The 27,571-nt window shown below is 51.5% G+C and overlaps 1 protein-coding gene across 2 annotated transcripts in view; it reads right to left on the bottom strand.

The window, feature by feature from the left end:
* Positions 1-1,506: 1,506 nt before the first annotated feature.
* Positions 1,507-27,571, bottom strand: part of AP1M1 (adaptor related protein complex 1 subunit mu 1) — a 38,222-nt gene continuing 12,157 nt past the window's right edge. Inside the window, exons 6-13 of one of the 2 annotated variants that reach the window (XM_055239169.2) lie at positions 27,151-27,186; positions 10,284-10,410; positions 9,139-9,281; positions 8,672-8,743; positions 7,951-8,109; positions 3,238-3,363; positions 2,580-2,655; positions 1,507-2,441 (exon numbers count right to left, since the gene is read on the bottom strand). In XM_055239169.2, coding sequence (XP_055095144.1) covers positions 2,419-2,441; positions 2,580-2,655; positions 3,238-3,363; positions 7,951-8,109; positions 8,672-8,743; positions 9,139-9,281; positions 10,284-10,410; positions 27,151-27,186 — 762 coding nt within the window. In that variant the 3' untranslated portion in view covers positions 1,507-2,418. The remainder of the gene's footprint in view (positions 2,442-2,579; positions 2,656-3,237; positions 3,364-7,950; positions 8,110-8,671; positions 8,744-9,138; positions 9,282-10,283; positions 10,411-27,150; positions 27,187-27,571) is intronic. The other variant, XM_055239170.2, reaches the window with a different exon arrangement.

Genomic DNA, 27,571 nt, shown 5'->3' with positions numbered 1-27,571 from the left:
TCGAAGTTCATGAGGATCTGATCCTGCTGTTTCAAGTTTACTTTCACGCACGTGTTTTGTAATTTTCAGGATGTGCCCTCATGTTTAGGGTGGATTGTGTGCGAGGATCTTTGGTAACAAGGGATGAAGTTAGGTCCCTCCAGGGAGGTTTTGTGTCATAAACATCTTGGCCTGGTTGTCTGCAAACATATTGATATTACAAGTGTCGGGTCTAAATGAGTGGTGACTTTTTCTCCTGTGGATCTCAGGCAGAGAACGGACACAGTGCTTATTCTCAGGGGTGGAGGGCAAATGTTTTTTCTAGTCCATCTTTTTACTGTTAAGTATCATGACCCTCGAGGATCCCAGCTTCATGCAGGAGTCGTCTCCACTGTATTTCACCATCTTCCTGACGCCCACAGTCCTACCTGCCACCTGGCCCCAAACCTAAACCCTGTGCTTTCCAAGAGCAACTCCAGCGTGAGCCCCCATGCTGTCTTCCGCGTCTACTTCCTTCGTCCTGGGCTCCTGCAGATCTTGCTGTTTTATGGGCACGGCTAGGTGCATCTGCTTTATTTTCTGCATTTCTACAGTCTGTAGTGGAGGGTTTGCAGGTCTTATCTGATAAGTTGCTGGAAACTGAAGTCTCTCTTCTGTCCTGTGGACCAGCCCTCTCCTGTCCCTGCAGCGTCCCAGCATGGGGGCTCTGCAGGGTGGGGACAGTGACAGCCCACACTGGAGCTTGGCCCTGGGGGTGGCAGCGAGGATGGCAAATGGGGTCAGCCCCAGGGTTTTCTGGAGGGGCCATCAGGGCTGGCTGCCGACATGGGTGTGGACAGTGAGGGGAGGGGCCCCAGGGATGCCTCCAGGGCTTTGGTCTGAGGCCTGGGCTGGGGCAGCATCATTGACTGAGATGGGGAAGACCTACGTGGGTGGAAGGTTCTACTTGGGCTGTTAGGTCGGATGCCCACTAGACACCTGAGGACGAGCTCTGCAAGACAGGAGAGAGCCAAGAGCAGGCGGCACTTCCTGCCTATGTGCTATTTCCCCCATGGACCAAGTAGCAGTTCACAGAAGCAGCACCTGGGGGCCTTGTTAATGTTTTCCGGGACCCTGGCCCCAGAGCCTCCGCTTCGGCAGGTCAGGGCTGGCCCATGAACCTGCATTTCTAGCTAGGACACAGGGGATGCTGCTGTGGACACAAGCACCACACTCTGAGTGGGCCATTAGGTTGGGGAGAGGTGGGGACAAGCTGTTGGCCATCTGAGGGTGGAGCAGATTGGATGAGAGGAGAAGACTCTGCCTCCGTGGCCTCCTCTGCGTGGCCCGGGAGTGGTGGCCCATGGTCCAGCGCTGCAGCTGCCTCTTCCTGCAGCTGCTTTTCCTGTGTTTCAGCTGGGGAAGCAGAGGGAGCTGGTGACACCTCGTGGGGCCACGGGGAAGGTTGGCAACGAAACCAGGCAAGCCCTGCAGCTGCCTGTGGTCACGCAGGAGGAGTCAGGACCACGCTGCATCAGAGGAAGGCTGTGGAGTATTCAATGAATGGAATTTAATGTAACTATGACATGAACATACACAGGGTGGGGAGGGTGGGTGACCAAGCGCAGACATGGGTGACATGTGGCCCCGCTCTCTGGACCCTCAGTGGGAAAAAGTCTGAAGCCGGCGTCTCTCACTGAACCCCACCTCCCCTGGTGGGTCAATACTGATCTGGCTGAGTGACAGCGTCTCGTGACCCAGGCTGGCCCTGGGAAAGTGCCACAAGCGAGGCCTGCGAGTCCAGGGAGCAGGCAGACACTGCAGTGGCCTCCGAGAGCGCCAGGTGCCGGCCCCGACGTGTAAACGGCCCGCTGCGGGCGCTGCCGGGAAGGAAGACAAGAAGGGTGAGGGCTTGTCCTCACTAAGTGCTGCCTGAGTGCTGTAGGACGTGGGTGGGACATGGGGACAGTGAGGGTAACACAAACAGCAATGAACGCACAAAGAGAAGTTCCAGGAGCACCCATAAACCCCTAACGTTCAACAAAATGGCAACAAAACGACGCCCCTGCTGGCCCGGCGAGGCTGGCGCTTCCTTCGTGGCAGATGCCACCTGCAGCTGGCTGGCTGGCAAGCGTTGGCCAAGCTTTTTGGTACCTGGGAGCTCAACAGCATAAAAGGCTGTAACCTCTGCAGGGAAAATTTTCACATCCTTCCCCTGAAACTGACTTCAGGGGCAAAGAAACGAGACTTCTTGAAGACCAGCCTCTTCTGGGAAAGGGGCTTCTGAGACGAGTGTCGACAGCAGAGCAGGTGGCCTGGGGAAGGCAGGGGTCCCTGGGTGGAGGCTGGGAGGATGGCCAGAGACCAGGGAGGGCCCCTCCATCTGGCGGGCTTGGCAGGTGTGTCCCCTGGTGCTGCCACCAGGAGCCCCGAGGCCAGGGTGTTGGCCGAGACAGCTCCTCACTGGGTCCGGAGCTGGTAATCTAGGAGACAGGAGGGAGGTGTCATGCTGGGCTCTGCACCCTCCCGGCTTTCGGGACATGACCCGATGGCTCCACCCTGGGGGCAGCCACAGAGGATCCCTCCGCACAACCCCACCCCATGGGTGGGACCTCACTCACCTCCGTTCTGCGTGATATAACGCACCCAGGGCAGGGCCTGGTACCCACTCTTCTCAATGATCTTCAGGTAGCGCACCTGGGGCACAGGTAGCAGGGCCCTGAGCACCACAGGCTCCCGCCCTGTTGGTTCCCCCTTAATCATTCCTGCTGGGGCAGCCTGGGGCTGGCAGGGGAGGCCGTGACAAAAGGATGAGCACAGGTCTCAGGGGGGTGAAAGGGATTTGTCTGGACCATGCAAATGTGTGGGAAGGCAGAGCTGCCTCTGGACGCGGTGAGCAGCCAGGATGTGGCTCAGACACGGCCTCAGCAGCCTGCTGGGGGGGCCCGGCCAGAAGGCCCCTGGCTCTCTGGAAGCCTCTCCTCCCTCTGTGGGCTTTTGAAGGGAGTGCCAAGGAAAAGAGCACCCATGCGGCATGAGTGTGGACGGCACGGCCTCAAACGCTAGTTTTGGGGCAGAATGAGTGAGCTTTGAGCTCAGGGGTCAGGGCTGAGCAGAGGCAGCCTGGCCTCTCCCCGTCTGTGGGGAGGCAGAGGCCGGCAGCAGAGCAGGGTCCTGATTCCAGCTGACCGACACCCTTTCCCAAGCTGGCTGCGTTGATGTCTGTCACCTGCGGCCTCTGTCCCTGTTCTGGGCTCTGGCCACCTGCGCCTTACGTACCTGGATGCCGGAGGTAGTGAAGTAAGGGATCTCGAACTTGACACTGATCGGGGGCTTGCCCTCCTTGTCCTCGGCCTCCACGCTGGGCAGGCCGAAGTGGGCCCGCATCAGGTACTCCTTGCCGCCCTGGGGAGCAGACAGGGGAGGCGCTCAGGCCTAGGCCCTGCCCCAGCTCAGCCAACAGCTCTGGCCCTAGTGGCGATGGGCAGAGACTGACCACTCACCCCAGTCCAGGGAGGGGAGCATGAGCCCCTGTGCTGGGGAGCCAAAGCTCGGCCCTGTGCTGCCCCAGGCTGGTAAGGACAGCCCCTGCTCTGGGGTGTCCAGCTGCCCCATGAGGACACCCGGGCGCCCAGAGCTGAGCTCACCAAGCCGCCAGCCCCAGTCACCAAGCCCCTGCCAGTGTGGTCTACAGTGGCCCAGCACCCCCCGCCCAGCTCCCCTAATGCACTTTCCTCCAAGGCTGGGGAACCAGACAGACCAGCCATGGGAAGGAAGAGTGTGTAATGACCGTAGCAGGGGAGGGCTGCCGGGGACAGGGACCATGCACCCAGTCTCAGGACAGCATGTGAAAGAAAAGAGAGTGTCCAGGTGAGAACCATGACCAGGGAGAGGCGGCAAAAGGAAGAAACTAAGGAGCGTGCACGGAGTGATGATTCAGCCCTGGGTCCTGCTCCTGAGGGTGAGCAGGGGCGGCTGTGGCTCTGACTGGTACCTGAGTCCTGGCTGTGACCTTCACCCTCTCCCTGCCTTGAGGAGCAACAGGTCACAGCCTGGTGGTCCCCATTGCCTGGTCTTGCCCTGAGCAGTTGGGGGCACGATCTCAGCTCTGGCCACGCCTGGGACCCCACAGTCTCTGCTCCCCAGGGCTCAGGCCAAGGTTCCGTGGGAGCTGCTGCCGCCTAGGGCTGTTGTGCCTCAGAGCAGGGGCCGTCCCTGTGCACCTGGGGCAGGGCCGAGTGGTCCATCTCTGCCTACTGCCACCAGGGCAGCGTGACAGTGAGGACTCTGCCTGACTTGGTGACGTGTGCTGAGTACAGACTCCTGGAGGATGACGGGGGGAAGATGCGACATCAGCAACTGGTAAAGTAGGCAGCAAAGGAACTAACCCGCTCGGTGACTAGCCTGTGCCCCAAACACTCAGCCAGACCCCAAATCTGAACATTAGCAAAGACTGAAGGGAAAACACAAGACAAAGAAAATGCAGGGAAGCAGACCCTCCCCAGGGGCGATGGAGGCCTGCACGCCCAGCCTGTGTCGTCACATTGAGCCGAGTGGGTTTAATTCTGCTCTCGATGAGAGCTGTAGGCTGGTGCCAGCTCACACACCAAAACCCACTCGACGCCACAAAGGCACAGTGAGAAGGGCTCTCCGGGTAGGAAGAACAGGCATTGACAAGCGTGTTGCCAAAGGCAGATAAAAGAGGACAGGGCTGCCATCATCACAAGGGAGAATGACAGGTGCACAGGAGGACAGGCCACAATCCTAGAGGCTGCCGTCCCATAAGCCACAGGGACAACACAATAGTCACAGGTACCCATGCACCAAGTAATATAGCAGCAACTTCTGTGAAGCAGATGCTATGGGAGATGCAGAGAGAGCCAGGAGAAGGCCTGGACGCAAGACCCGGCCCAGATCTCCATCCAGGTGGACAGTGTCATGGTGCCATGGCCACCCATGGGCACACATCAAATTCTCTACCCTGGTAACAGACAGCAGTAGGGACAGGACTGAGAAACACTCTAGGTTTAAAAGCAAATAGCCTACACTACGGCACTTCCACAAAAAATTGAAAATAGAATTACTATATGATCCAGCAATTCCAGTTCTGGGGATACACCCAAAACAAATGAAAGCTGGGTCTTGAGGAGATATTTGTGCACTCATGTTCAAAGCAGCATTATTCACAACAAGCCAGGCATGGTGGCTCACGCCTGTCATCCCAGCACTTTGGGAGGCCGAAGCAGGCAGATCACCTGAGGTCAGGAGTTTGAGACCAGCCTGAGCAACATAGCGAAACTCTGTTTCTACTAAAAATACACAAATTACTGGGCATGGTGGCATGTGCCTGTAATCTTGGCTACTTGGGAGGCTGAGGCAGGAGAATCGCTTGAACCCAGGAGGTGGAGGTTGCAGTAAGCTGAGATCGTGCCTCTGCACTCCAGCCTGGGCAACAGAGCGAGACTTCATCTCAGAAAAAGAAAAAACTAACAACAACAAAAAAAACTTCTAGTACGGAACAATCTAAGAAAGGGGGAAGGGTATCTATCTATCTATCTAATCTGTATTTCTAATCTATCTCTCTGTATTTTTTTTTTCTTTTTTTTTGAGATGGAGTCTCGCTCTGTCACCTAGGCTGGAGTGCAGTGGTGCAATCTCGGCTCACTGCAAGCTCCACCTCCCAAGTTCACGCCATTCTCCCACCTCAGCCTCCCGAGTAGCTGGGACTACAGGCGCCTGCCACCACACCCGGCTAATTTTTTGTATTTTTAGTAGAGACAGGGTTTCACCGTATTAGCCAGGATGGTCTCGATCTCCTAACTTTGTGACCCGCCCGCCTCGGCCTCCCAAAGTGCTGGGATTACAGGCGTGAGCCACATCGCCCGGCCCTCTCTGTGTTTCTTAAAATTTATTTTTTGCAGTTCCTTTTGTCCTTAGGGTATGTTACTTGAAGTGATGTGTCTCTGTGGTTGTCATCAACTTGATACGCTGATGAATTAATTTTGCTTTTGGTTTTTAGGAATTACCTTTTCTCCATTGTGATTTAATTTTGTTTTCTATGCATGGAAGGCACTGACAGGTGTACCTTCAGACACTGCAGGTTTGGTTCCAGACTACTGCCATAAAGCACATAGCACAGTTAGGCAAGTCACACACATTTTTTGGTTTCTCAGTGCATGTAAAAGTTACGTTTATCAGCCAGGTGCGGTGGCCCACACCTGTAATCCCAGCACTTTGGGAGGCTGATTTGGGCGGATCACAAGGTCAGGAGTTCGTGACCAGCTTGGCCAACATGGTGAAACCCCATCTCTGCTAAAAATACAAAAATTAGCCAGGTGTGGTGATGCATGCCTGTAATCCCAGCTGCTCAGGAGACTGAAGCAGGAGAATAACTTGAACCTGGGAGGTGGAAGTTGAAGTGAGCCGAGATCATGCCACTGCACTCCAGCCTGGGCAACAGAGTGAGACTCTGTCTCAAAAAAAAAAAAAAAAAAAAAAAAGGTTACCGTATACTGTAGCCTGAATGTGCAACAGTATTATGTCTAAGAGAATGTACATACCTTAGTTAAAACATACTTTATTGCTAAAAAGTGACAACACAGAGACACGAAGTGAGCACATGCTGTTGGAATAATGATGCCAACAGACTTGCTCAACGCAGGGTTGCCACAAACCTTCCATTTGTTTAAAAACTAAAACAAAAATAAAAATGCAGTATCTGGGAAGCACAAAATGAAGTGTGCCCGTGCATGGCTTCGAAGTCAAATCTACACAAGCACAGTCCACGCTGGCCTGTGTCTTGGCCCTTCGCCCTGTCCCTTCCTCCCCCGTCTACAGCACACCATGCTGTTTATTTGATGAGGTATTCTCCCAGTCTGTTTTAAATGATAAACACTATTTTCAACAGTGGAATTGCAGGAAACGAGGAGCTAATCCAACAATCCGGGATGGTCACCACCCCTCCATGGAATATCCACAGCTCCCAAAGCTGACCGCCAAGAAGACAGTCAACACCAGAAGGAAAACGCTCTGCCGCAGCGCTGCGTGGAAGGGCAGGCGCTGAGCTGGCTTTACTTACGTATAATGAGGAAAAGCAAAATACGCAGAAAGAAAGGTGAGAAGGAGACGCGCAGAAAGGCTGATGGGAGTATTAGGTGGTGGGGTAACGGGCTTTTCTCTCTTCTTCCTCTACTTTCTGCATTTTATGTCATGTGATTAGACTGAGGCTGGGAGGGAAAGTACCATCATCAAATTCAAGGCACTTGAATTGCAGCATTTCCAGCTTAACTCAGCTGGGGCTGTCCCCAAGTCCCCCTGGGATGCAGATGGAGAGAGAGGGGAGAACATGGAAAGCAGCGCCTGCCCTGAGCCCGCCTGGCAGAGCAGGTCAGTGCCACCCGGCTCAGCTCCAGAGCCATGCCCGGGCCTAGCCTCTCTGTGCACTGCGTACAACCGGCAAGCCCAGACTCAGCTCCTCAGAATCCTTAACACGGTGCCAGGGAAGCCATGCCAGCGCAGAGCTGGCCCAGGACATGGGCGGCTGGTGCGGAGCTCTGGAGGCTGTGCTGCTCCGGCCTACAGGCAGCCGTGTCCCTCGATGGCAAGCAAGGCTGAGCTTGCATGGAAAGGGCCCTGGACCTGCCAGTGTGGACGGGACTCCTTCAGGGCCTGCATGGACAGGAGCCCCATCTCACATCAGTACTCAGGGGCATCACAGAGAGGGAGGGAGAGGACACTGCCCTGAGGTAAAGGCAGAGGCTGGTTCACAAACAAGAGGAAGGCAGAAAGGGGCCCAGGGGCCGAGTCAGCCTCTGCCTCCTCCCACTTTCCCTCCAGTCCTCGGCTCTCCATCCACCCTTTCAGAAGCCCCAGGTGTGGGGGACACAGTGGGCCACTGTCACCCCATCTTGAGGTGCAGGGGTCCTGCAGCACCCAGGCTGCCTTGCAGACACAGGCACGGGGGGCATGTGGATGTCTGGACAGAGTGCTCACCGGGAAGGACTTGATGGACCACACGATCTCGCTGTTCTCAGGGACCCACTTGACGCTCCCCACCGTCGTCTTGAACTTGGGTGAGTCCGCATCATTGGGCACGGGAATGTGGATCTCCACGTTGTTGGCTGTTGACCGCCGCTTGAACTGGCTTTTGGCCTGCAGGCCAGGCCGATGCGGCCCAGGGTTATGGAGGCCAAGGTGAGCTGGCCCAGCCTTTCCAGGCCACATGCCCCTCAGCCTGGCCCGGGGGATCCTCCCTAGCCCCGCCCCTGGCCCCACTGCTCCAGGCACTACCCACGCCCCCTCCTGCCCTCGAGACTCTCCCAAGACCTAATTTCCAAAGTTTCATCTTTGTCCTCCTGTCTGCTCAGCTTCCAAGGCTCCCCATCCCTCCCTCTGCCCTGCCCCCCTAGGACAACGTCTGTGTCCCAGGGCCAGGCTGCGCTAGACAGGGTCATTGAGGGGCAGAGGTGCTCCACCTGGGGGCAACACCTCTGGGAGTGTCCTGGATGCCTGGCTACAGGCCCCTCCCCACAAGTGGTACCATCTAGGAGCAGGCCCGAGGCGGTGTCCCCTCAGTGTCAGGCCACTCCTGCATCTGAGGCCACAGCGAGGGTGCACGGATGACAGCCCTACGGCACCCCCAGCCCTCGGTTAGGCCCGTGGGACGGGCCAGAGACACCAGAAGGCCCTCAGTGGGTGGCCTCGGCCCACGCACCTTGATCATGTACTCGATGCGGCTGTGGGAGTGCTTCTCGATCACTGACTCGATCCATATCAAAGGCTTGACCTGCCGAGGGCAAAGAGGGTGCTCACACCTGGCCGTGTTTGACAAAGGCCCATTTCAGAGGGGAAACCAAGGCCCAGGGCAAGGGACCATCTGCCCAGAGCCCTGCGGGGAGTGCACAGCCAGTGTCAGGAGCTACCGGGGAGGCCTCGGTGTAAATGCAGATAACATGACCAGGGCCTGCTTTGGGGGCTGCCTGGGAAAGGGGTGGTGGTGGCCAAAGTGGTCTGTGCCCCTCAGAAATCTCGGAGTCCCAGGTCCTCAGACTCCATCTCTGCAGAGCCAGGCAGCTCATGGAGTGTGGGGTGGGGCTGGCCCTGGCGTCTGCCTGGGCTTCACCTCCTGGAGGTGAAGGGGAGGAGTCCGCCGACAGCCCAGCCCCAGGGTGGCACACTCACATGGGTGTTGAGGCGGTAGGACATGAGCTCGAACTCGCCGTCGGGCGGGATGAAGGAGATGGTGCGGTCGTTCTCGAAGCGTGATAGCCGCACACACTGGTGGAACTTCACATCCTCCAGCTCCACAGATTTGCTTTTGCCGCCTGGGGTCGGGGGTGAGGGTAGGACAGACCTAGGCCCTCCGGGTCACTGTCTCAGCAGTACTCCTACCACCTGGGACCCACCCTGGCAGAGCAGGGCTCCCAGTCCACGCACTAAGAGCAGCCTGGGCCACAAACACCAAGCGGGCTGGGTCCCAAGACAACTGCACCATCACCCCTCACACTCCTGGGGTCCCTGGGGGCAGGGGTGGTGGGTCTGGTTCATGCTGAGTCCCCAGCGGCCATCCCAGGGCCCAGCCAGGGGACCTGCTCAGGACACATTCACTGAATGATTGATCAGTGGACTCGGGTGGGGGACAGCTCAGGGCTCCCCAAGGGCTCAGGCCCTGGCATCCACGGGGTCCTGGGTCCCGCCTTGTTTCCCACCTCACCGAAGGCTATGTGGGTGGGGCCCTGCCCAGCCCCAGGCGGGGAGCTGCCCTGATGGGCTGATGCCCGAGAAGCCCTCACCGGGCCAGGAATGGGGGCATGCCCAGCCACTGCGCCCTCTTCCAGTGGCCTGTGACAGCTGAGAGGTGGGAGGCAGAGTTCCCAAAACCAGGCCCTGAGCCCCTCTGCCCCCGCCCTGCTGTGGGAAGTGTTAGAGGCCAGGCGGCGGGAGCGAGAATCACCGTGTGTGGCCTTCACAAAGCCCACACCTAGGGCCCAAGGTGAGGGGAGAAACTTGGCCTGGGAGGGAGAGAGCAAGGCCTCAGCCTAAGTCCCAGCAGCCCGGGCAGTGCAGGGCAGGGTGCAGGACCTGGCGTGTGAGGCCGGGTGACGGGGAACTCCTAGCTGGACTGGAGGATTTTCACTACCCTGTGCCTTCTATGTCCAGGGATGGATGAATATTCTACACAGCTGTTTCAAGCAGTGTGAAATGCTGCTAAATCAAGTGCTTAAAACCAGCTCGTTCCTCCGCCTGGCCCAACCCTGCCCTGGGCTGTAGTGTGTGTGCCTGGTGAAGCCATCCTCACGGGCAAGGCCCTTGGCAAGGGTACTCACGGCCCGTGTTGTCAAAGAGGACCTTGTCGTTGAGGCCCAGGCGCAGCTCAGGCATGCCCGAGAGGAAGACTCGCATCTTGATGGAGCCCACGATCTCGCTGCGCAGGACGTTGCCATTGGCGCTGACCTGGGGGTGGCGGTGTGGGCATGAGGGGAGGTCCCCAACTCACCAGCCACTGCCTCCTGCCACATCATGTGACCCTCTGGCCACCCCACTCTCAATGCCCTTCTCACCTCCAAGCCCATCCTTCTCCTGGGCATCCCCTGAGCTGGGGGAGTCCCAGCTGTGGCTAAGGCCTACCCCTAACCCACAGCAACCCACGCCTGGCTGAGGGTCCCCAGGCTTACCCCTCCAGCCTTCACGCTGAGGCCCTGTGGACATGAGGTGGACACTGTGGGTCCTGCTCTCTAGGCCTCAGGCCACACTGGGGCCTGATGACGCATGCCTGGAGCCCCCTCTGAGGGTTCTCTATCAGGCACCAGTCCCTCCCTCCCAGGAGCCCCCTGAATGCTCCGGGCTGGCCCGGCAGCTGGTCCCCATGCTGGGTCAGCCTCGAGAGGCCATGAGCTTGGCTGGACCCAGGCCAGGACCCTATGGTCCCTGCTCACCCGATGGGCTGGGCTGGTGTCTCTTGAACCAGGCCAGACTTGCTTTTCTTGAAAGCTGTTTCTCCTCTTGGCCTCCCAGGGAGGCCACTGGCCCCTAACCCCCCAGGGCTTATGAGAGATGGTGCTTCCTGGGTCCTGACCCCTTCCTGCTTCCCAGGGCCACCCTGAAGTGTGATAACACTTGATCCAAAATAATCAACTTAAATCCAGTCACAGTGGCTGACACTGACAGCATTTCCACTGTGCCAGGCATTGCTCCACACACGCCTCGACAACCTCTGGGGCAGGGACCGTGGGGAGATGACCTGAGGGGCTGTAACCCACTGCGCATGCCGAGATGCATCTGAAAGTGCAATTAAAAATCCACACCAGGGCAATGGTCCTGCACCCCTCAGCCTGTCCTGAGTGAGCAAGATGCTGGAGCATCTCTTCTTGCATCCATTTTAGAGGTAAGGAAACAGGCACAGATCGGAGGCCCAGTGCTGAGGGCACAGAGCGACAGACAGAAGAATCACTGGGGCTGCAGCCCTGGCCACCACTGCACACTGCCACGCTGTACGAGGCCATGCCCACACCAGCAAGTGGGCCAAAGGCCACCGACTTGGACACCTGGGCCCAGATGCTGGCTTCGGCCAGGCTAACGTGTGCAGGGCCTGCATTTCCTGTCTGCAGAGTGGCAGGAGAGTCCGTGCAGTCTTATGCATGATGTCCAAAAAGCACTGCGTAGACAAAAAAAGCCCCTCACCAGCCTGCCGCCTCTGAGGGAATCGGGAAAACTGAGGTGCCAAGCAAATGACAGCCCTGGGAGGGGCAGGGAACCAGACATGGCCCCAAGGGCTCTGGTTCTGTCACCTTCCCCAGCCTCGCCTCCTCGTGCTGTCCTGTCCTCATCTCGTAAGCGGCTCCCTGATCCCATGGCACACAACAGCTTCCCTGCATCTGCCTGCTTGTCTGTCTCTGTCTTCCTGCTGGAGGAAGCCACGTGGGGCTGCGCACTGCCATGTCCAGCACCAGAAACAGCGTGCGTGGCAGCAGGTGCTCAGTGGGCACGCGGAGGCTCAGGAGCTCGGGACCCTCACTGGCCGGGGCTCCAGGAGCCCAAGCACTGGGATTTCGCCTGCCTCTTTCTCGGAGGGCCCTCTACTCGACTGTGACGGCCCCTAATTCCCCTTGGGTGCTGCCTCCCCCTCAGGGATTGGGACTGTCCCTAGCAGCCAGCTGTAACTGAACACATGAGGTCATGAATGCCACAAGAGCAGGCCCAGGAAGTGGAGCTGAAAAGCCGCCCAGCCCACGAGGCTGATCTCGGCCCTGCAGGCAGCACTCAGAACCTTCTCAGCTGAGGTGTGACCAGCCACGCAGAGCTGGTGCCCTTCCCAGGGCGGGTGCTGAAGGGATGCTTGCTCAGGGCCCGGCTGTGTAAGTACGAGGCTCCACTCAGATGATTGCATCTGGAGGCAAATGTTGACCCAGCTGCCAGCTCTGCAAGCCACGTAGGAAGGCGGCATTCTGACAGCTGCCCTTGTGCTGACCTGTTTGGAGGAGTGGGATCCTTCCGGGTGGAGCCACATGCAGCAGCGCACTGTGGCGGGGACCCCCGCAGCCCCAGCGCTTTCCTGCTCGACCCTCTCTAAGCTGCCCCCCGGGACTTGCCTTTGCACCCCAGGGCACCCAGATGGACCCTGTTTTCGGTTCAATAAACAATCAGACAACGGTCCCTAGGGGAGAGGGGAACATGGTTGGCGAGGCCACTGTCCCGTCCCATGGCTTAGAAAGTAAGAAAGCGAAGAGGTCTGCACTGCACGGAGTGCGCGGGAGAGTCTTTCTGGGCAGCACTCTCCTTGGCAATTCCATGTCTGCAGCCTCAGCCCTCCGGAAATCCCGGCCCAGGTCACGGAGACACCCAAGTGCACACGTCTGGGGCTGAGCAAGTGTGCTCAATGCTGCACTGCCTGTGGCCGTCAGAAACAGGTACCCGAGTGCCCTGCATGACTGGATGGGCTGAGCCCATCACAGTCCACCCATACCGCAGGGATGAGGCCAGCGTGAACACAAAAGAAAGCAAGCGGCTCACGAGGTGGGGCCGCTGGTGCCCGTTCCCCTGCCACTGACTACAGCTCTGAAACCTGGGCAGGACGCTTGGCAGCTGCTGGAAGACTGAAGGCAGCAGCAGGTGGACCAGGGAAGAGCCACGAACGCAGTGTCCCCACCGCCCCCCATGAGATAGTGCAGCAGCAATCTGGAAGCAGAAGTGTGCACCACAGAGCACACAAGAGCTCAGTGGAGCCTCCAGGCCTGGCTCTGGGGCCAGAAGAGGAACTCCTGACTCTCCCGGAAAACACAGAAGCCCCCCATCTCCCCTGTTCCTCATGCCCCAGGCCCTGTGGTGCCAGCTACTGTTCCGAGGGGGTGGGGCAACCGTTGTCCTTTTCTCTCTCTCTTCTCTCTCCATGTGGGCTGGGAAGTGGGCCCAATGGCAGACATGTGCAACAGAGTAAACCGCAAGGAATCAGAAAAGTACCAGGTAGACAGCACAGAGCCAGAAGCTCAGGAAAGTCACCCCATGAAGTGGTTTATGTCTCCAGCACTCTCTAGAATTAAGCATGTGTGAATCCTGTGTGTACACCATACTTTGACTTAAGAAAGACTTTGAGAACTGAACTAACCACCCCGGTCCCAGACTGACCACTGGGCAGTGCACACCCAGGAGATCTGACCAGGAAATGGCACAGGGGCTTTAAAAACTGATGTGACGTTCATGGCCTACAGGTTGGGGGTTGGAACTTGTGCCTGAAAGTAAGATTGGCTGTCGGCTAAAACAAAAATATCAATATTTCTCATATAGCTTAAATAAGACCTAGAATATCACCACATAATGCTCAAAAAGCCCAGGATGCAATCCAAAATCACTCAGCATACAAACAACCACGAAAATGTCAACTTGCCTGGAAAACCCAATCAACCACTGTCAACACTTCACAGATGTTGGGATTATCTGACGAAGACTTTAAACAGCTATTTTTAAAATTGCAAAAGCTTGCAGCAAATGTTAAAATAGAAAATCTCAGCAAAGAAACAGATGATAAAGAAGAATCAACCAGGAGCTTGAGACCAGCCTGGATAACACAGCAAGTCCTGGTCTCTACAAAATAAAAAATAAAAAAAATTAGCCAGGCATGGTGGTGCATGCCTGTGGTCTCAGCTACTCAGCACACTCAGATGGGAAGATCACTTGAACATAGGAGGTTGAGGCTGCAGTGAGCTATAACTGCACCACTATACTCCAGCCTGGGCAACAGAGTTTAAGACCCTGTCTCAAAAAAAAAAAAAAAAAAAAAAAAAAAAAAGAGAAGAATCAAATGGAGAAATTTAAAAAATATAATAACTGAAATAAACAACTTGCTCAATGGACTTGATAGCAGAATGGAGGCCAGGTACAGTGGCTCATGCCTGTAATCCCAGCACTTTGGGAGGCTGCAGTGGGAAGATCACTTGCCCCAGAAGTTCTAGATCAGGCAGGTCAACACAGCAAGACCCTCATCTCTACAAAATTTTTTTTAAAAATTAGCTAGGCTTGGTGGTGCACACCTGTAGTTCCAGCTACTCAGGAGGCTGAAGCAGAAGGATTGTTGAGCCTGGGAGGTTGGGGCTACAGTGAGCCATGCTTGCTCCATGGCTTTCCAGCCTGGATGACAGAGTGAGGCCCTATCTCAAAAAATAAATAGATAAATAAATAAGAGGATGGAGATAAATAGGAAAGGGCCAAAGGACCTGTGAACTTAAAGGCAGATCAATGTATATTATCCAATCTAACAGAGAGAAGAAAAGATAGAATAAAATAAGCAGCCTCAGGGACACGAGATAATAACCAAAGGTCCTTCATGTCACTGGAGTCCTGAAGGAAGAGTAAAATGACAAAAACATATCTGAGGGCCGGGTGCGGTGGCTCATGCCTATAATGCCAGCACTTTAGGAAGCCGAGGCAGGTGGATCACCTGAGGCTGGGAGCTTGAGACCAGCCTGATCAACATGGAGAAACCCTGTCTCTACTAAAAATACAAAATTAGCCAGGTGTGGTGGTGAATGCCTGTAATCCCAGTTACTTGGGAGGCTGAGGCAGGAGAAACGCTTTGTAGAAAGTAAAAAAGTTCCTCTTCAAAGTTTCCCTCTTATTAAAGAATAAATCATAACTGTTAGAAATAATGTACATTCTATGTCCTTGTACTTTAACCAAAAATATTTATTTTAGACATAAGGGATGTTAGATATAAGGGAATGAATACATTCTATGTCCTTGTACTTTAACCAAGACGTTTGTTTTTGATGTAAGAGATTTTGGATATAAGGGAATGAGTACATTCTATATCCTTGTACTTTAACCAAGATATTTGTTTTTGACGTAAGAGATGTTAGATATAACGGAATGAGTACATTCTATGTCCTTGTACTTTAACCAGGATATTTGTTTTAGACATAAGAGATGTTAGATATAAGGGAATGAGTCAACTTTCTCTTTTTCCTTTGTTCTCCCTTGCCTTTACCTATTTAGGAAAGTTTTAAGTTATTAGCCATTAGGTTTAGCTTAGATTGTGAGGTCTGGCTCCAGCCAATGGAGATAGGACACAGCAGCAGGAACAAGCTGCAGAAGGGATAAAAATGGCTTCCCTCCTTTGTTCGGGTGTGCTCTCACCATTGTTCCATCTGTGAGGAGCACCCTTTCTGCAGAAAGCAAATTTGCCTTGCTGAGAAAACTTTTTGTCTGAATGCTGATTTTTCCTTGTGGTACCAAGGAACAAGCATTCTGTTTCTGAATAAACATTTTACTTATAACAGCTTGAACCTGGGAGATGGAAGTTGCAGTGAGCCAAGATTGTGCCATTGCACTCCAGACTGGGTAACAAGAATGAAATTCCGTCTCAAAAAACAAAACAAAACAAAAAAACAAAAAACCATATTTGAGGAAACAATGATTGATAACTTCCCAATTTGATGAAAGACATAAACTTACAGATCCAAGAAGCTGAACAAATCCCAAACAGTAGAAACACAAAGATATGAACACCTCATCTAACTGCTGAAACTAAAGGCAAAGAAAAATCTGGAAAGCAGCCAGAGGACAATAACACATCACCTATATGGGAATAAAGATTTGGGGTACTGTGGATTTCTCACCAGAAATGATGGATGCCAGAAGGAACTGGCATAACATATTAAAGTGCTAAACAAAAACCGTCAATTCAGAAGTCCATATCCAGTGAAAACAGCCTTCAGGGATAAAGGTAAAATATAGAGACATTCTTAAAGGAAAACCAAGGGAACATGTAGCCAGTAGACCTCTTCTACAAGAATGGCTTTAAAAAAAAAACCTTTTTAGGGCTGGGCACAGTGGCTCACACCTGTAATCCCAGCACTTTGGGAGGCCGGGGTGAGCGGATCACTTGAGGTCAGGAATTTGTGACCAGCCCAACAAGGTGAAATCCTGTCTCTACTAAAAATACAAAAATTACCCAGGCATGGTGGTACATGCCTGTAATCTCAACTACATGGGAGGCTGAGGCTGGAGAATCACTTGAACCTAGGAGGCAAAGGTTGCAGTGAGCTGAAATCGTGCAACTGCACACCAGCCTGGGTGATAGAGCAGGACTCTGTCTCAAAACAAACAAACAAACAAACAAAAAAACCCCAAAAACTAGCCGGGCATGGTGGCACACGGCTGTAGTCCCAGCTACTCAGGAGGCTGAGGCAGGATGATCACTTGAGCAGGATGATCACTTGAGTCAAAGTGTAGTGAGCTGTGTTCACGCTACTGCCCTCCAGCCTGGGCAACACAGCGAAACCCTGTCTCAAGAAAATACTTTTTTTTGAAGTTAATAGTTAAAAGCATTTTGTAAAATAAATCTCCAGGCTTGGATAGTTCCAGTGGTGAATTCTAACAAATGTTTAAAGAATTAACATGGATTCTATAAAATGTCTTTGAGAAAACAGAAGAGGAAAAAACACTTCCTCTATTACCTTGATACCAAAACCAGACAAAAACATTACAAAAAAGAGAAAATCACAAACCAGTATCTCTTATGAGTGTAGATTCAAAAATCTCCAGCAAAATACCAGCAAAGGAAATCCAGCAATACATAAAAAGAATACAGGTTAAGCATTCCTAATTCAAAAATCCCAAATCCAAAATGCTCCAAAATCCAAAACTTTTTGAGCCCTGACATGACGTCAAAAGTGGAAGATTCCATACCTAACTTCATGTGACAGGTTGCAGTCAAAATGCAGGTGCACAATGCAGTTTATTCAGCATCCCCAAGGGAAAAGTAAAATTACCTTCAGGCTATGTGCATAAGGTGTATATAAAACAGAAATGAGGCCAGGTGCAGTGGCTCATGCCTGAATTCCCAGCACTTTGGGAGGCTGAGGCAGGCAGATCACCTGAGATCAGGAGTTCGAGACCAGCCTGGCCAACATGGTGAAACCCCGTCTCTACTAAAAATACAAAAATTAGCCAGGTGTGGTGGCAGATGCCTGTAATCCCAGCTACTTGGGAGACTGAGGCAGGAGAATCACTTGAACCTGGGAGGCAGAGGTTGCAGTGAGCTGAGATTGTGCCACTGCACTCCAGCCTGCGCAACAAGAGCGAAATTCCATCTCAAAAAAAAAAAAAAAAAACCATAAATGAATTTCATGTTTGGACCTGGGTCCCAGCCCCAAGATATCTCATGATGCATATGCAAATATTCCAAAATCCAAAGAAATCTGAAATCCAAAACACTTTTGCTCCCAAGCATTTGTATAAGGGATACTCAATCTATAATACACCATGACAACGGGATTTTATTCCAGGAATGCAATACTGATTCAATAATCAGAAAGCAGTCAGTGGAATACACCATATTAACAACCAAAAGAAGAAAACTCATGTGATCACATCAGTTGATGCAGAAAAAGAATTGAACAAAATACAATACCCATGCATGATTAAAAAAAAAAAAAACTGTTAGCAAACTAGCAATAAAAGGGAACTTCTCAAAGTGAAAAAGAACACCTACAATAAACCTACAGCTAACATCCTAGTTGGTGGCAAAAGACTTAATGGTCTCCCTCTAAGATCAGGAACAAAGCAAGAATGTCCGCTCTTTCACAACTTGTATTCAACATTGTGCTGGACGTCTCAGTGAGGGAAGATGTAAAGCAAAAGAGATAAAAGGAGCTTCCAGAGAGCTGAACATGTGGAGGTTCCTGGAGGGTGGCATGCCCAGAGAGGGCAAGGAAGCTCTGGGTCCCTTCCCTCTATACCTCGCTTACCCAAAGAGGGGTTCGTGGGAACCCTAACTTGAAGCTGTTTAAAGACTTTACCTAGAGTTTGCTCCTGCTCCAAGATGGCCAACTAGATGCAGCCAGGAGAAACACCTCCCACTAAGAGACAGGGACACTGTGCGGACAGGTGCACTCCTAGACTTCTAGATCTTCAGAGGGAAGGCCCTGGAGGGAATGGGTTTCTTTTTCCTTTATCCTATTTGATGACCCTGGGGGTTTGATTGTGTATAAGGTGGGTTCAGTTGGATGGCTTCATTATTGGAAGATTTTAGGGGACCAAGGCTCAGCTTAGGACTCCTGAACTGCGTGCTCTAACTCTGGAGGACTGGTATCCAGCCCTGGCTTTGATCTCTGGCTCCTTCAGCTTAAGAACCTGCTCTGCTAGAGGGGCCAAGCTGCTCCCAGACAGCTGGTCACAACACTCCAATGGGTGGTACCAGGCAAAGCACTTCATAGGGCAGTGGCAGTGGGATCTGCTCTTGTTTGCATGTGCCAGCGGAGGCTGGAGGGAAGACAGAGGAGGAGGCTGGGAACCCTGCATGGGGCTACTGTGCACCAGGAATCACTCCTGCCTCCCAGTGACTCCTGTGGAGGAGGTGAGTTGAACTAGCAACGGGCAACCCACTCTTGCCATGGCCTCTGGAATCTCGGCAGGAGGGACCCCCCAACCACCACGGCCAGCTGCGTTGGCAGGGGAAGCTGCTTAAAGAAGTGGTACTGATGCAGGGCAGGCAGCCCTAAAACTGAGACAGCCTGGGAGGGTTCTTGGCTTCGCCCAGGAAAGAACTCAAGGGCGAGCTGGTGGTGATAAACAGAACTTTTACTAAAGCAGCCACGTGCACAGCAGCAGAGACACTGCTCCCTGTGGAGCGGGGCTACCTCATGGGCAGCGTGCCCAGCGCAGCAGCTCAGAGGCAGCTCTGCAGTCACAGTTATACTGACTTTTAATTATATGCAAATTAAGGGGCAGTTTATAAAGAAATTTCTAGAATGTGGGTGGTGGCTTCTAGGTTGTTGGGTCATTGCCATGAGAAAGGGCAGTAACTTCCAAGTGTTGCCATGGCAATGGTAAACTGACATAGCACACTGTGGGGTGGGTCTCACGGGGAGGCGCTTCTGCCCTGACCTGTTTTAGCTAGTCCTCAATTTGGTCCGGTGTCCCAGTCTCACCTCCTAAGTCGAGTTCTGCCTCCTACCTCAGTCGGGGCAGAACTCCAGCCTGAGCCAGGCCAGGGGGTTTGATGCAGAAGCCATGTGGTGGAGCACAACCAGGTCACCCATCCCCTAGGCTTGACTTGCTCTCATAGGAGACTTTAGCCCTAGGGGAACTGTCAGACCTGAACTCTCCAGGGTAGTCTTGCCCATCAGATGGGGCCAGTCTGACCTGAGCAACCCTCAGTCTGCTGGCCTCTCCTGAGGCCCCAGCCTGGCCAAGCCTGCTTGCAGTGCAATCCCCAGGTACCTCCTGGGGGCAGCATCAGAGCTCCTGTACTGGCAGACTGTACCTGAACGGGGAGTACTCTTGCACAGCGGCCCCACGGACACACTAGCCCACCTGAGCCCTGCTCCCATTGCAGCCGCCCCTGTGCGGTTTTGCCTGCAGGTTCTTGCCCACAGCCACCCTCAATATCGTTTTGCTGGTGGTGTGTGTGTAGGTGGACCTAGCCCACCCTTCCCCAACAGCATGCCTGTGTGTGCACCCTGCTGTGCCACTGTTGCAAGCGTAAGTGCACCCCAGCCCCCCATTCTCCTCTCCCACCACAGCATTGTTGTCAGAGTGTTGGCAGCATAGAGCCCACCAGCCCCACCCCTCCCAGTGCCCCACCCATGCTGGGCCTCCCGCAGGAAACTACGCAGAGAAAACAGGGGACCTACCCCCAGCCCTGAGCAGCCACTGCTGCCAGTATGAACATGCACAAAGGGCACACACAGTCCTGTACCCACCAGCGCCCCCATGCTAACCCCACCATCGGCACCAACGAACAGGTGCACAGTTGCCAGCGTGGCCCCTGCCCCCACCTCGGCCATACTGCCACTACTGCTGCTGCTATAAATGCCCTCCCAGAGGCTGGCTCCCTGACATCCACTAGCACCCTGTCACAGCCGATGAGCATGCACCCCGCCATGCTGCCGCTGGCACATGCGAACAAGAACAGATCCCACTGCCACTACCCTATGAAGTGCTTTGCCTGGCACTACCCATTGGAGTGTTGTGACCAGCTGTCTGGGAGCAGCTTGGCCCCTCTAGCAGAGTAGGTTCGTAAGCTGAAGGAGCCAGAGATCAAAGCCAGGGCTGGATACCAGTCCTCCAGAGTTAGAGCACACAGTTCAGGAGTCCTAAGCTGAGCCTTGTCCCCTAAAATCTTCCAATAATGAAGCCATCCAACTGAACCCACCTTATACACAATCAAACCCCCAGGGTCATCAAATAGGATAAAGGAAAAAGAAACCCATTCAAAGGACAGCAACTTCAAAGACTGAAGGAATATCAGCCCACGAAAATGAGAAGGAACCAGCAAAAGGACTCTTGACAATTCAAATAACCAGAGTATCCTCCTTCCTCCAAACTGCAGTAGTTCTCCAGCAAGAGTTTTTTTTTGAGACGGAGTCTCGCTCTGTTGCCCAGGCTGGAGTGCAGTGGCACGATCTCGGCTCACTGCAAGCTCCGCCTCCCAGGTTCACGCCATTCTCCTGCCTCAGCCTCCCGAGTAGCTGGGACTACAGGCACCTGCCACCACACCCGGCTAATTTTTTGTATTTTTAGTAGAGACGGGGTTTCACCATGTTCGCCAGGATGGTCTCGATCTCCTGACCTTATGATCTGCCCACCTCGGCCTCCCAAAGCAAGAGTTCTTAACTAGGCTGAGATGGCTGAAATGACAGAAATAGACTTCAGAATATGGATAGGAACAAAGATCATTGAGATTCAGAACATTGAAACCCAATCTAAGGAGGCTAAGAATCATAATACAACAATATACGAGCTGGCAGACAAAATAGCAAGGATAGAAAATGATGTAACTGACCTGATACAGCTGAAAAACACAGTATAAGAATTTAATAATGTAATCACAAGTATTAACAGTAGTACAGACCAAGCTGAGGAAAGAATCTCAGAGCTTGAAGACTGGCTTTCTGAAATAAGACAGTCAGATAAGAATAGAGAAAAAATAATGAAAAGGAATGAACAAAGCCTCCAAGAAATATGGGATTAAAAAAGAGACCAAAGGGACTCATTGGTGTCCCTGAAAGAGATGGGGAAAATGGAAGCAACTTGGAAAACGTATTTCAGAATACCATCCACGAGAACTTCCCCAGTCTAGCTAGAGAGGCCAATATTCAAAATCAGGGAACACAGAGAACCCCTGCAAAATACTTCACAAGATCATCCCCAAAACACATAATCATCAGATTGTCCAGGGTCAAAATGAAAGAAGCTAGAGAGACATAGCAGGTCACCTACAAAGGGAAGCCCATCAGACTAGCAGTGGGCCTCTCAGCAGAAACCCTACAAGCCAGAAGAGATTGGAGGCCTATATTAAACATTCATTTTTTTTTTGAGATGGAGTCTCGTTCTGTGGCCCAGGCTGGAGTGCAGTGGTGGGATCTCAGCAGGTCACTGCAACCTCCACCTCCCAGGTTCAAGCAATTCTCCTGCCTCAGCCTCCCAAGTAGCTGGGACTACAGGCATGCACCACCATGTGCAGCTAATTTTTGTATTTTAAGTAGAGACAGGGTTTCACCATGTTGGCCAGGCTGGTCTTGAACTCCTGACCTCAGGTGATCCCCCCCACCCCCCCACCCCGCCTCAGCCTCCCAAAGTGCTGGGATTAGAGGTGTGAGCCACCACTCCTGGCCAATATATTAAACATTCTTAGAGAAATTCCAATCCAGAATTTCACATCTGGCCAAACTAAGCTTCATAAGCAAAGGAGAAATTAGATCATTTTCAAGTCGGGTGCAGTGGCTCACACCTGTAATCCCAGCACTTTAGGAGGCCGAGGTGGATAGAATGCCTGAATCCAGGAGTTTGAGACTAGCCTGGGAAACATGGCAAAACCCCATCTCTACAAAAAATAAATAAATTAGCCGGGTGGGGTGGTACCTGCTTATAGTCCCAGCTACTTGGTAGGCTGAGGCCAGAGAATAGCTTGTGCCAGGGAGGTAGAGGTTGCAGTGAGCCATGATCATGCCATTGCACTCCAGCCTGAGCAACAGAATGAGACCCTGTCTCAAAAAAAAAGAAGAAAAAAAAAGATCCTTTCAGACAAGTAAATGCTGAGGGAATTTGTTTACCAGCAGACCTGCCTTACAAGAGCTCCTGAAAGAAGTACTAAATATGAAAAGAAGGCCGGGTGTGGTGGCTCACGCCTGTAATCCCAGCACTTTGGGAGGCTGAGGCAGGCGAATCATCTGAGGTGTGGAGTTCGACACCAGTCTGGCCAACATGGTATAACCCCGTATCTACTAAAAATACAAAAATTAGCCGGGCATGGTAGTGGGTACCTGTAATCCCAGCTACTCAGGAGGCTAAGGCAGGAGAATTGCTTGAGCTGGGGAGGCAGAGGTTGCAGTGAGCAGAGATCATGCCATTGCACTCCAGCCTAGGTAACAGGGCAAGACTCCATCTCAAAAAAAAAAAAAAAAAAAGGCCGGGTGCAGTGGCTCACGCCTGTAATCCCAGTGTAATCCCAGCACTTTGGGAGGCCAAGGCAGGCGGATCACGAGGTCAAGAGATCGAGACCATCCTGGCTAACATGGTGAAACTTTGTCTCTACTAAAAATACCAAAAAAAAAAATTAGCCAAGCATGGTGGCACGCGCCTGTAGTCCCAGCTACTCGGGAGGCTGAGGCAGGAGAATCGCTTGAACCTGGGAGGCAGAGGTTGCAGTGAGCTGAGATCACGCGATGGCACTCCAGCCTGGGCTACACAGCGAGACTTCATCTCAAAAAAAAAAAAAAAAAAAAAAAAAAAGGAAAGAAAAGGCCATTACCAGCCACTACAAAAACACAAGTATACAGACCAGTGACACTATAAAGCAACCACACAAACAAGTCAGCGTAATAAACAGCTAACAACACAATGACAGAATCAAATACACACATATCAATACTAACCGTGAATTTAAATGGGCTAAATGCCCCAATTAAAAGGCACAGAGTGGCAAGAGCTGGATAAAGCGAGACCAAATGATAGGCTGCCTTTAAGACACCCATCTTGGCTGGGCACAGTGGCTCATGCCTACAATATCCCAGCACTTTGGGAGGCCGAGGCGACTGGATCACTTGAGGTCAGGAGTTCGAGACCAGCCTGGCCCACATGGTGAAACCTTGTCTCTATTAAAAATAGAAAACTTAGCCAGGTGTGGTGGTGTACGCCTGTAATCCCAACTACTTGGGAGGCTGAGGCAAGAGAATTGCTTGAACCCAGGAGGCAGAGGTTGCAGTGAGCTGAGATCGAGCCACTGCACTCCAGCCTGGGCAGCACAGCAAGACTCTGTCTCAAAAGAAAAAAAAAAAAAGACCCATCTCAGATGCAATAACACCCACAGACTCAAAATGAAGAAATGGAGAAAAATCTACCAAGCAAATAGAAAACAGACAAAAGCAGAGCTGCAATCTTAATTTCAGACAAAACAGACTTTAAGCCAACAAAGATCAAAAAAAGACAAAGAAGGGCATTGCATAATGATAAGGGATTCAATTCAACAAGATCTAACTATCCTAAATAAATATGCAGCCAACAGGAGCATCCAGATTCATAAAGCAAGTTCTTAGAGACCTACAAAGAGACTTAGACTCCCACACAGTAACAGTGGGAGATTTCAACACCCCACTGACAGCATTAGACAGATCACTGGGGCAGAAAATTAATAAAGATACCCAGGACCTTAACTCAGCACTGGATCAACTGGACCTGATAGATATCTACAGAACTCTCCACCCAAAAACGAGAGAATATATCTCATCTGAACATGGCACACACTCTAAAAACAACCACACAATTGGACATAAAACAATCCTCAGCAAATGCAAAAGAACTAAAAGCATACCAGCCACTCTCTCAGACCACAAATCAATAAAAATACAATTCAAAACTAAGAAAATCACTCAAACACATACAATTACATGGAAATTAAACAACCTGCTCCTGAATGACTTTTGGGTAAATAATGAAATTAAGGCAGAAGTCACGAAATTCTTTGAAACGAATGAGAACAAAGGTACAACAGACCAGAATCTCTGGGATACAGCTAAGACAGTGTTAAGAGAAATTTACAGCACTACATGCCCACATCAAAAAGTTAGAAAGATCTCAAATTAACAACCTCACATCATAACTAAAAGAACTCATGAAGCAAAAGCCTCCAACTCCAAAGCTAGCAGAAGACAAGAAATAACCAAAATCACAGCTGAACTGAAGAAGACTGAAACACAAAAACACCATTCAAAACATCAACTAAGCCAGGAGCTGGTGTTTTAAAAGAATGAATAAGATAGATAGGCTGCTAGCTAGACTAATAAGAAAAGAGAGAAAATCCAAATAAACACAATTAGAAATGAAAAAGGGGATATTACCACTGACCCCACAGAAATACAAATAACCCTCAGAGACTATTATTAACACTTCTATGCACACTAACTAGAAAATCTAGAAGAAATGGATAATTTCCTGGACACATATACCCTTCCAAGATGGAACCAGGGAAAAACTGAATCCCTGAACAAAACAATAATGAGCTCCAAAATTGAATCAGTAACAAATAGCCTACCAACCAAAAAAAGCCCTGGACCAGATGGATTCACAGCTGAATTCTATCAGATGTACAACGAAGAGCTAGTACCATTCCTACTGAAACGATTCCAAAAAAACTGAGGAGGAGGGACTCCTCCCCTACTCATTCTATGAGGCCAGCAACATCCTGATACCAAAACCTGGCAGAGACACAACAAAAAAAGAAAACTTCAGGCCAATATCCTTGATGAACATTGATGCAAAAATCCTCAACGAAATACTAGCAAAATGAATCCAGCAGTACATCAGAAAGCTAATCCACCACAATCAAGAAGGCTTTTATCCCTGGGATGCAAGGTTGGTTCAATATATGCAAATCAATAAACATGATTCATCACATAAATAGAACTAAAGACAGAAACTACATGATAATCTCAATAGGTGCAGAAAAGGCTTTTGATAAAATTCAATATCTCTTCATGTTAAAAACTCTCAACAAACTAAGGTTTTTTGGTTTTGTTTTTTGTTTTTGAGACAGGGTCTTGCTCTGTCACCCAGGCTGCAGTGCAGTGGCACAATCTGGACTCACTGCAACCTCTGCCTCTGGGGCGCAAGTGATCCTCCCACCTCAGCCACCTGAGTAGCTGGGATTACAGGCGTGCATCACCATGCCCGGCTAATTTTCCTATTTTTAGTACAGCGTGAGCTACCATGCCCAGCCAACAAACTAGGTTTTGAAGGAACATACCTAAAATAATAAGAGCCATCTATGACAAATCCACAGCCAGCATCATACTGAATGGGCAAAAGCTGGAAGCATTCCCCTTGAAAACTGGCACAAGACAAAGATGCCCTCTCTCACCACTCCTATTCAATATAGTATTGGGGGCTGGGCATGGTGGCTGATGCCTGTAATCCCAACACTTTGGGAGGCTGAGGCAGGCAGATCACCTGAGGTCAGGAGTTCGATGCCACCCTGGCCAACATAGTGAAACCCTGTCTCAACTAAAAATACAAAAATTAGCTGGGCACGGTGGCATGCGTCTGTAATCCCAGCTACTCAGGAGGCTAAGGCTGGAGAAACACTTGAACCGGGAGGCGGAGGTTGCACTGAGCCAAGATCATACCACTTGTACTACAGCCTGGGCTACAAAGTGAGACTCTGTCGAAAAAAAAAAAAAAAATACACTGCTAAGAGAATAAAAAGATAAGCTACAGACTGGGGGAAAATACTTGCACATCACCTATCTGACAGAGGACTTCTATCTGGAACACACAAAGAACTGTCAAGGCTCAACTATATGAAAAAAACCCAATTTAAAAATGCTAAAAAGATGGCCGGGCACGGTGGCTCAAGCTTGTAATCCCAGCACTTTGGGAGGCCGAGGCGGGCGGATCACGAGGTCAGGAGATCGAGACCATCCAGGCTAACACGGTGAAACCCTGTCTCTACTAAAAATACAAAAAATTAGCCGGGCGTGTTGGTGGGCGCCTGTAGTCCCAGCTACTCGGGAGGCTGAGGCAGGAGAATGGCGTGAACCCGGGAGGTGGAGCTTGCAGTGAGCCGAGATCGCGCCACTGCACTCCACCCTGGGGGACAGAGCAAGACTCGGTCTCAAAAAAAAAAAAAAATGCTAAAAAGATGCACAGAGACATTTCTCCAAAGAGGATATACAGATGACAAAGAAACATCTAAAGAAATGCTCAACATTATTAGCCATTAAGAAAATGCAATAGGCCAGGTGCGGTAGCTCACACCTGTAATCCCAGCACTTTGGGAGGTGGAGGCGGGTGGATCATCTGAGGTCACGAGTTTGAGACCAGCCTGGCCAACATGGCGAAACCCCATCTCTAGTAAAAATACAAAAATGAGCCAGGCCTGGTGGTGGGTGCCTGTAATCCCAGCTACTCGGGAGGCTGAGGCAGGAGAATTGCTTGAGCCTGGGAGACAGAGGTTGCAGTGAATGGAGATAGCGCCATTGCACTCCAGCCTGGGCGACAAGAGTGAGGCTGTGTCTCAAAAAAAAAACAAAAAACAAAAAAACCCACAAAACTATGCTGAGATACTACTACATACCTATTAGGATGACAAAAATAAAACCACTGACAAAGGATGTGGGGTCATCACAACCCTCATCTGTTGCTGGTGAGAATGCAAAACGGCAATGGTTTGGCAGTTTCTTATAAAGGTAAACATACACTTACCGTGTGACCCAGCCATCCCACTCCTGGGTATTTACCCTAGAGAGATGAAAACTTATGTCCACACATAAACCTGGACACGACATGTTTCTAGCAACTCTACTGACAATTGCCAAAGGTTGGAAAACCACCCAAATGTCCTTCTGTGGTTCAGAACAGAAAATAAATATAAATAAATATAAAAGGGAACAGACTTTTGATACACAAAACAATTGGATTTGGATGAACCGCAAAGAATTAGAACGAGTTAAAGCAGCCAGACTCGAGAGCTCATGACTGTATGATGCCATTCATACAACAATCTCAGAAAGACAGCTACGGTGACATATGATGCTGCTTGTGTGACAATCACAACACGATGAAGACTCCAGTGATGGAGCACAGTTCGATCGTGGCCAGAAAATGGGGAAGAGGGGAGCATGGA

Source organism: Symphalangus syndactylus, chromosome 13 (genome assembly GCF_028878055.3).
Source record: "Symphalangus syndactylus isolate Jambi chromosome 13, NHGRI_mSymSyn1-v2.1_pri, whole genome shotgun sequence".
NCBI lineage: Eukaryota > Metazoa > Chordata > Mammalia > Primates > Hylobatidae > Symphalangus > Symphalangus syndactylus.
Note: the sequence above shows the minus strand (reverse complement) of the source record. Positions and strands in the feature narration are given on the sequence as shown.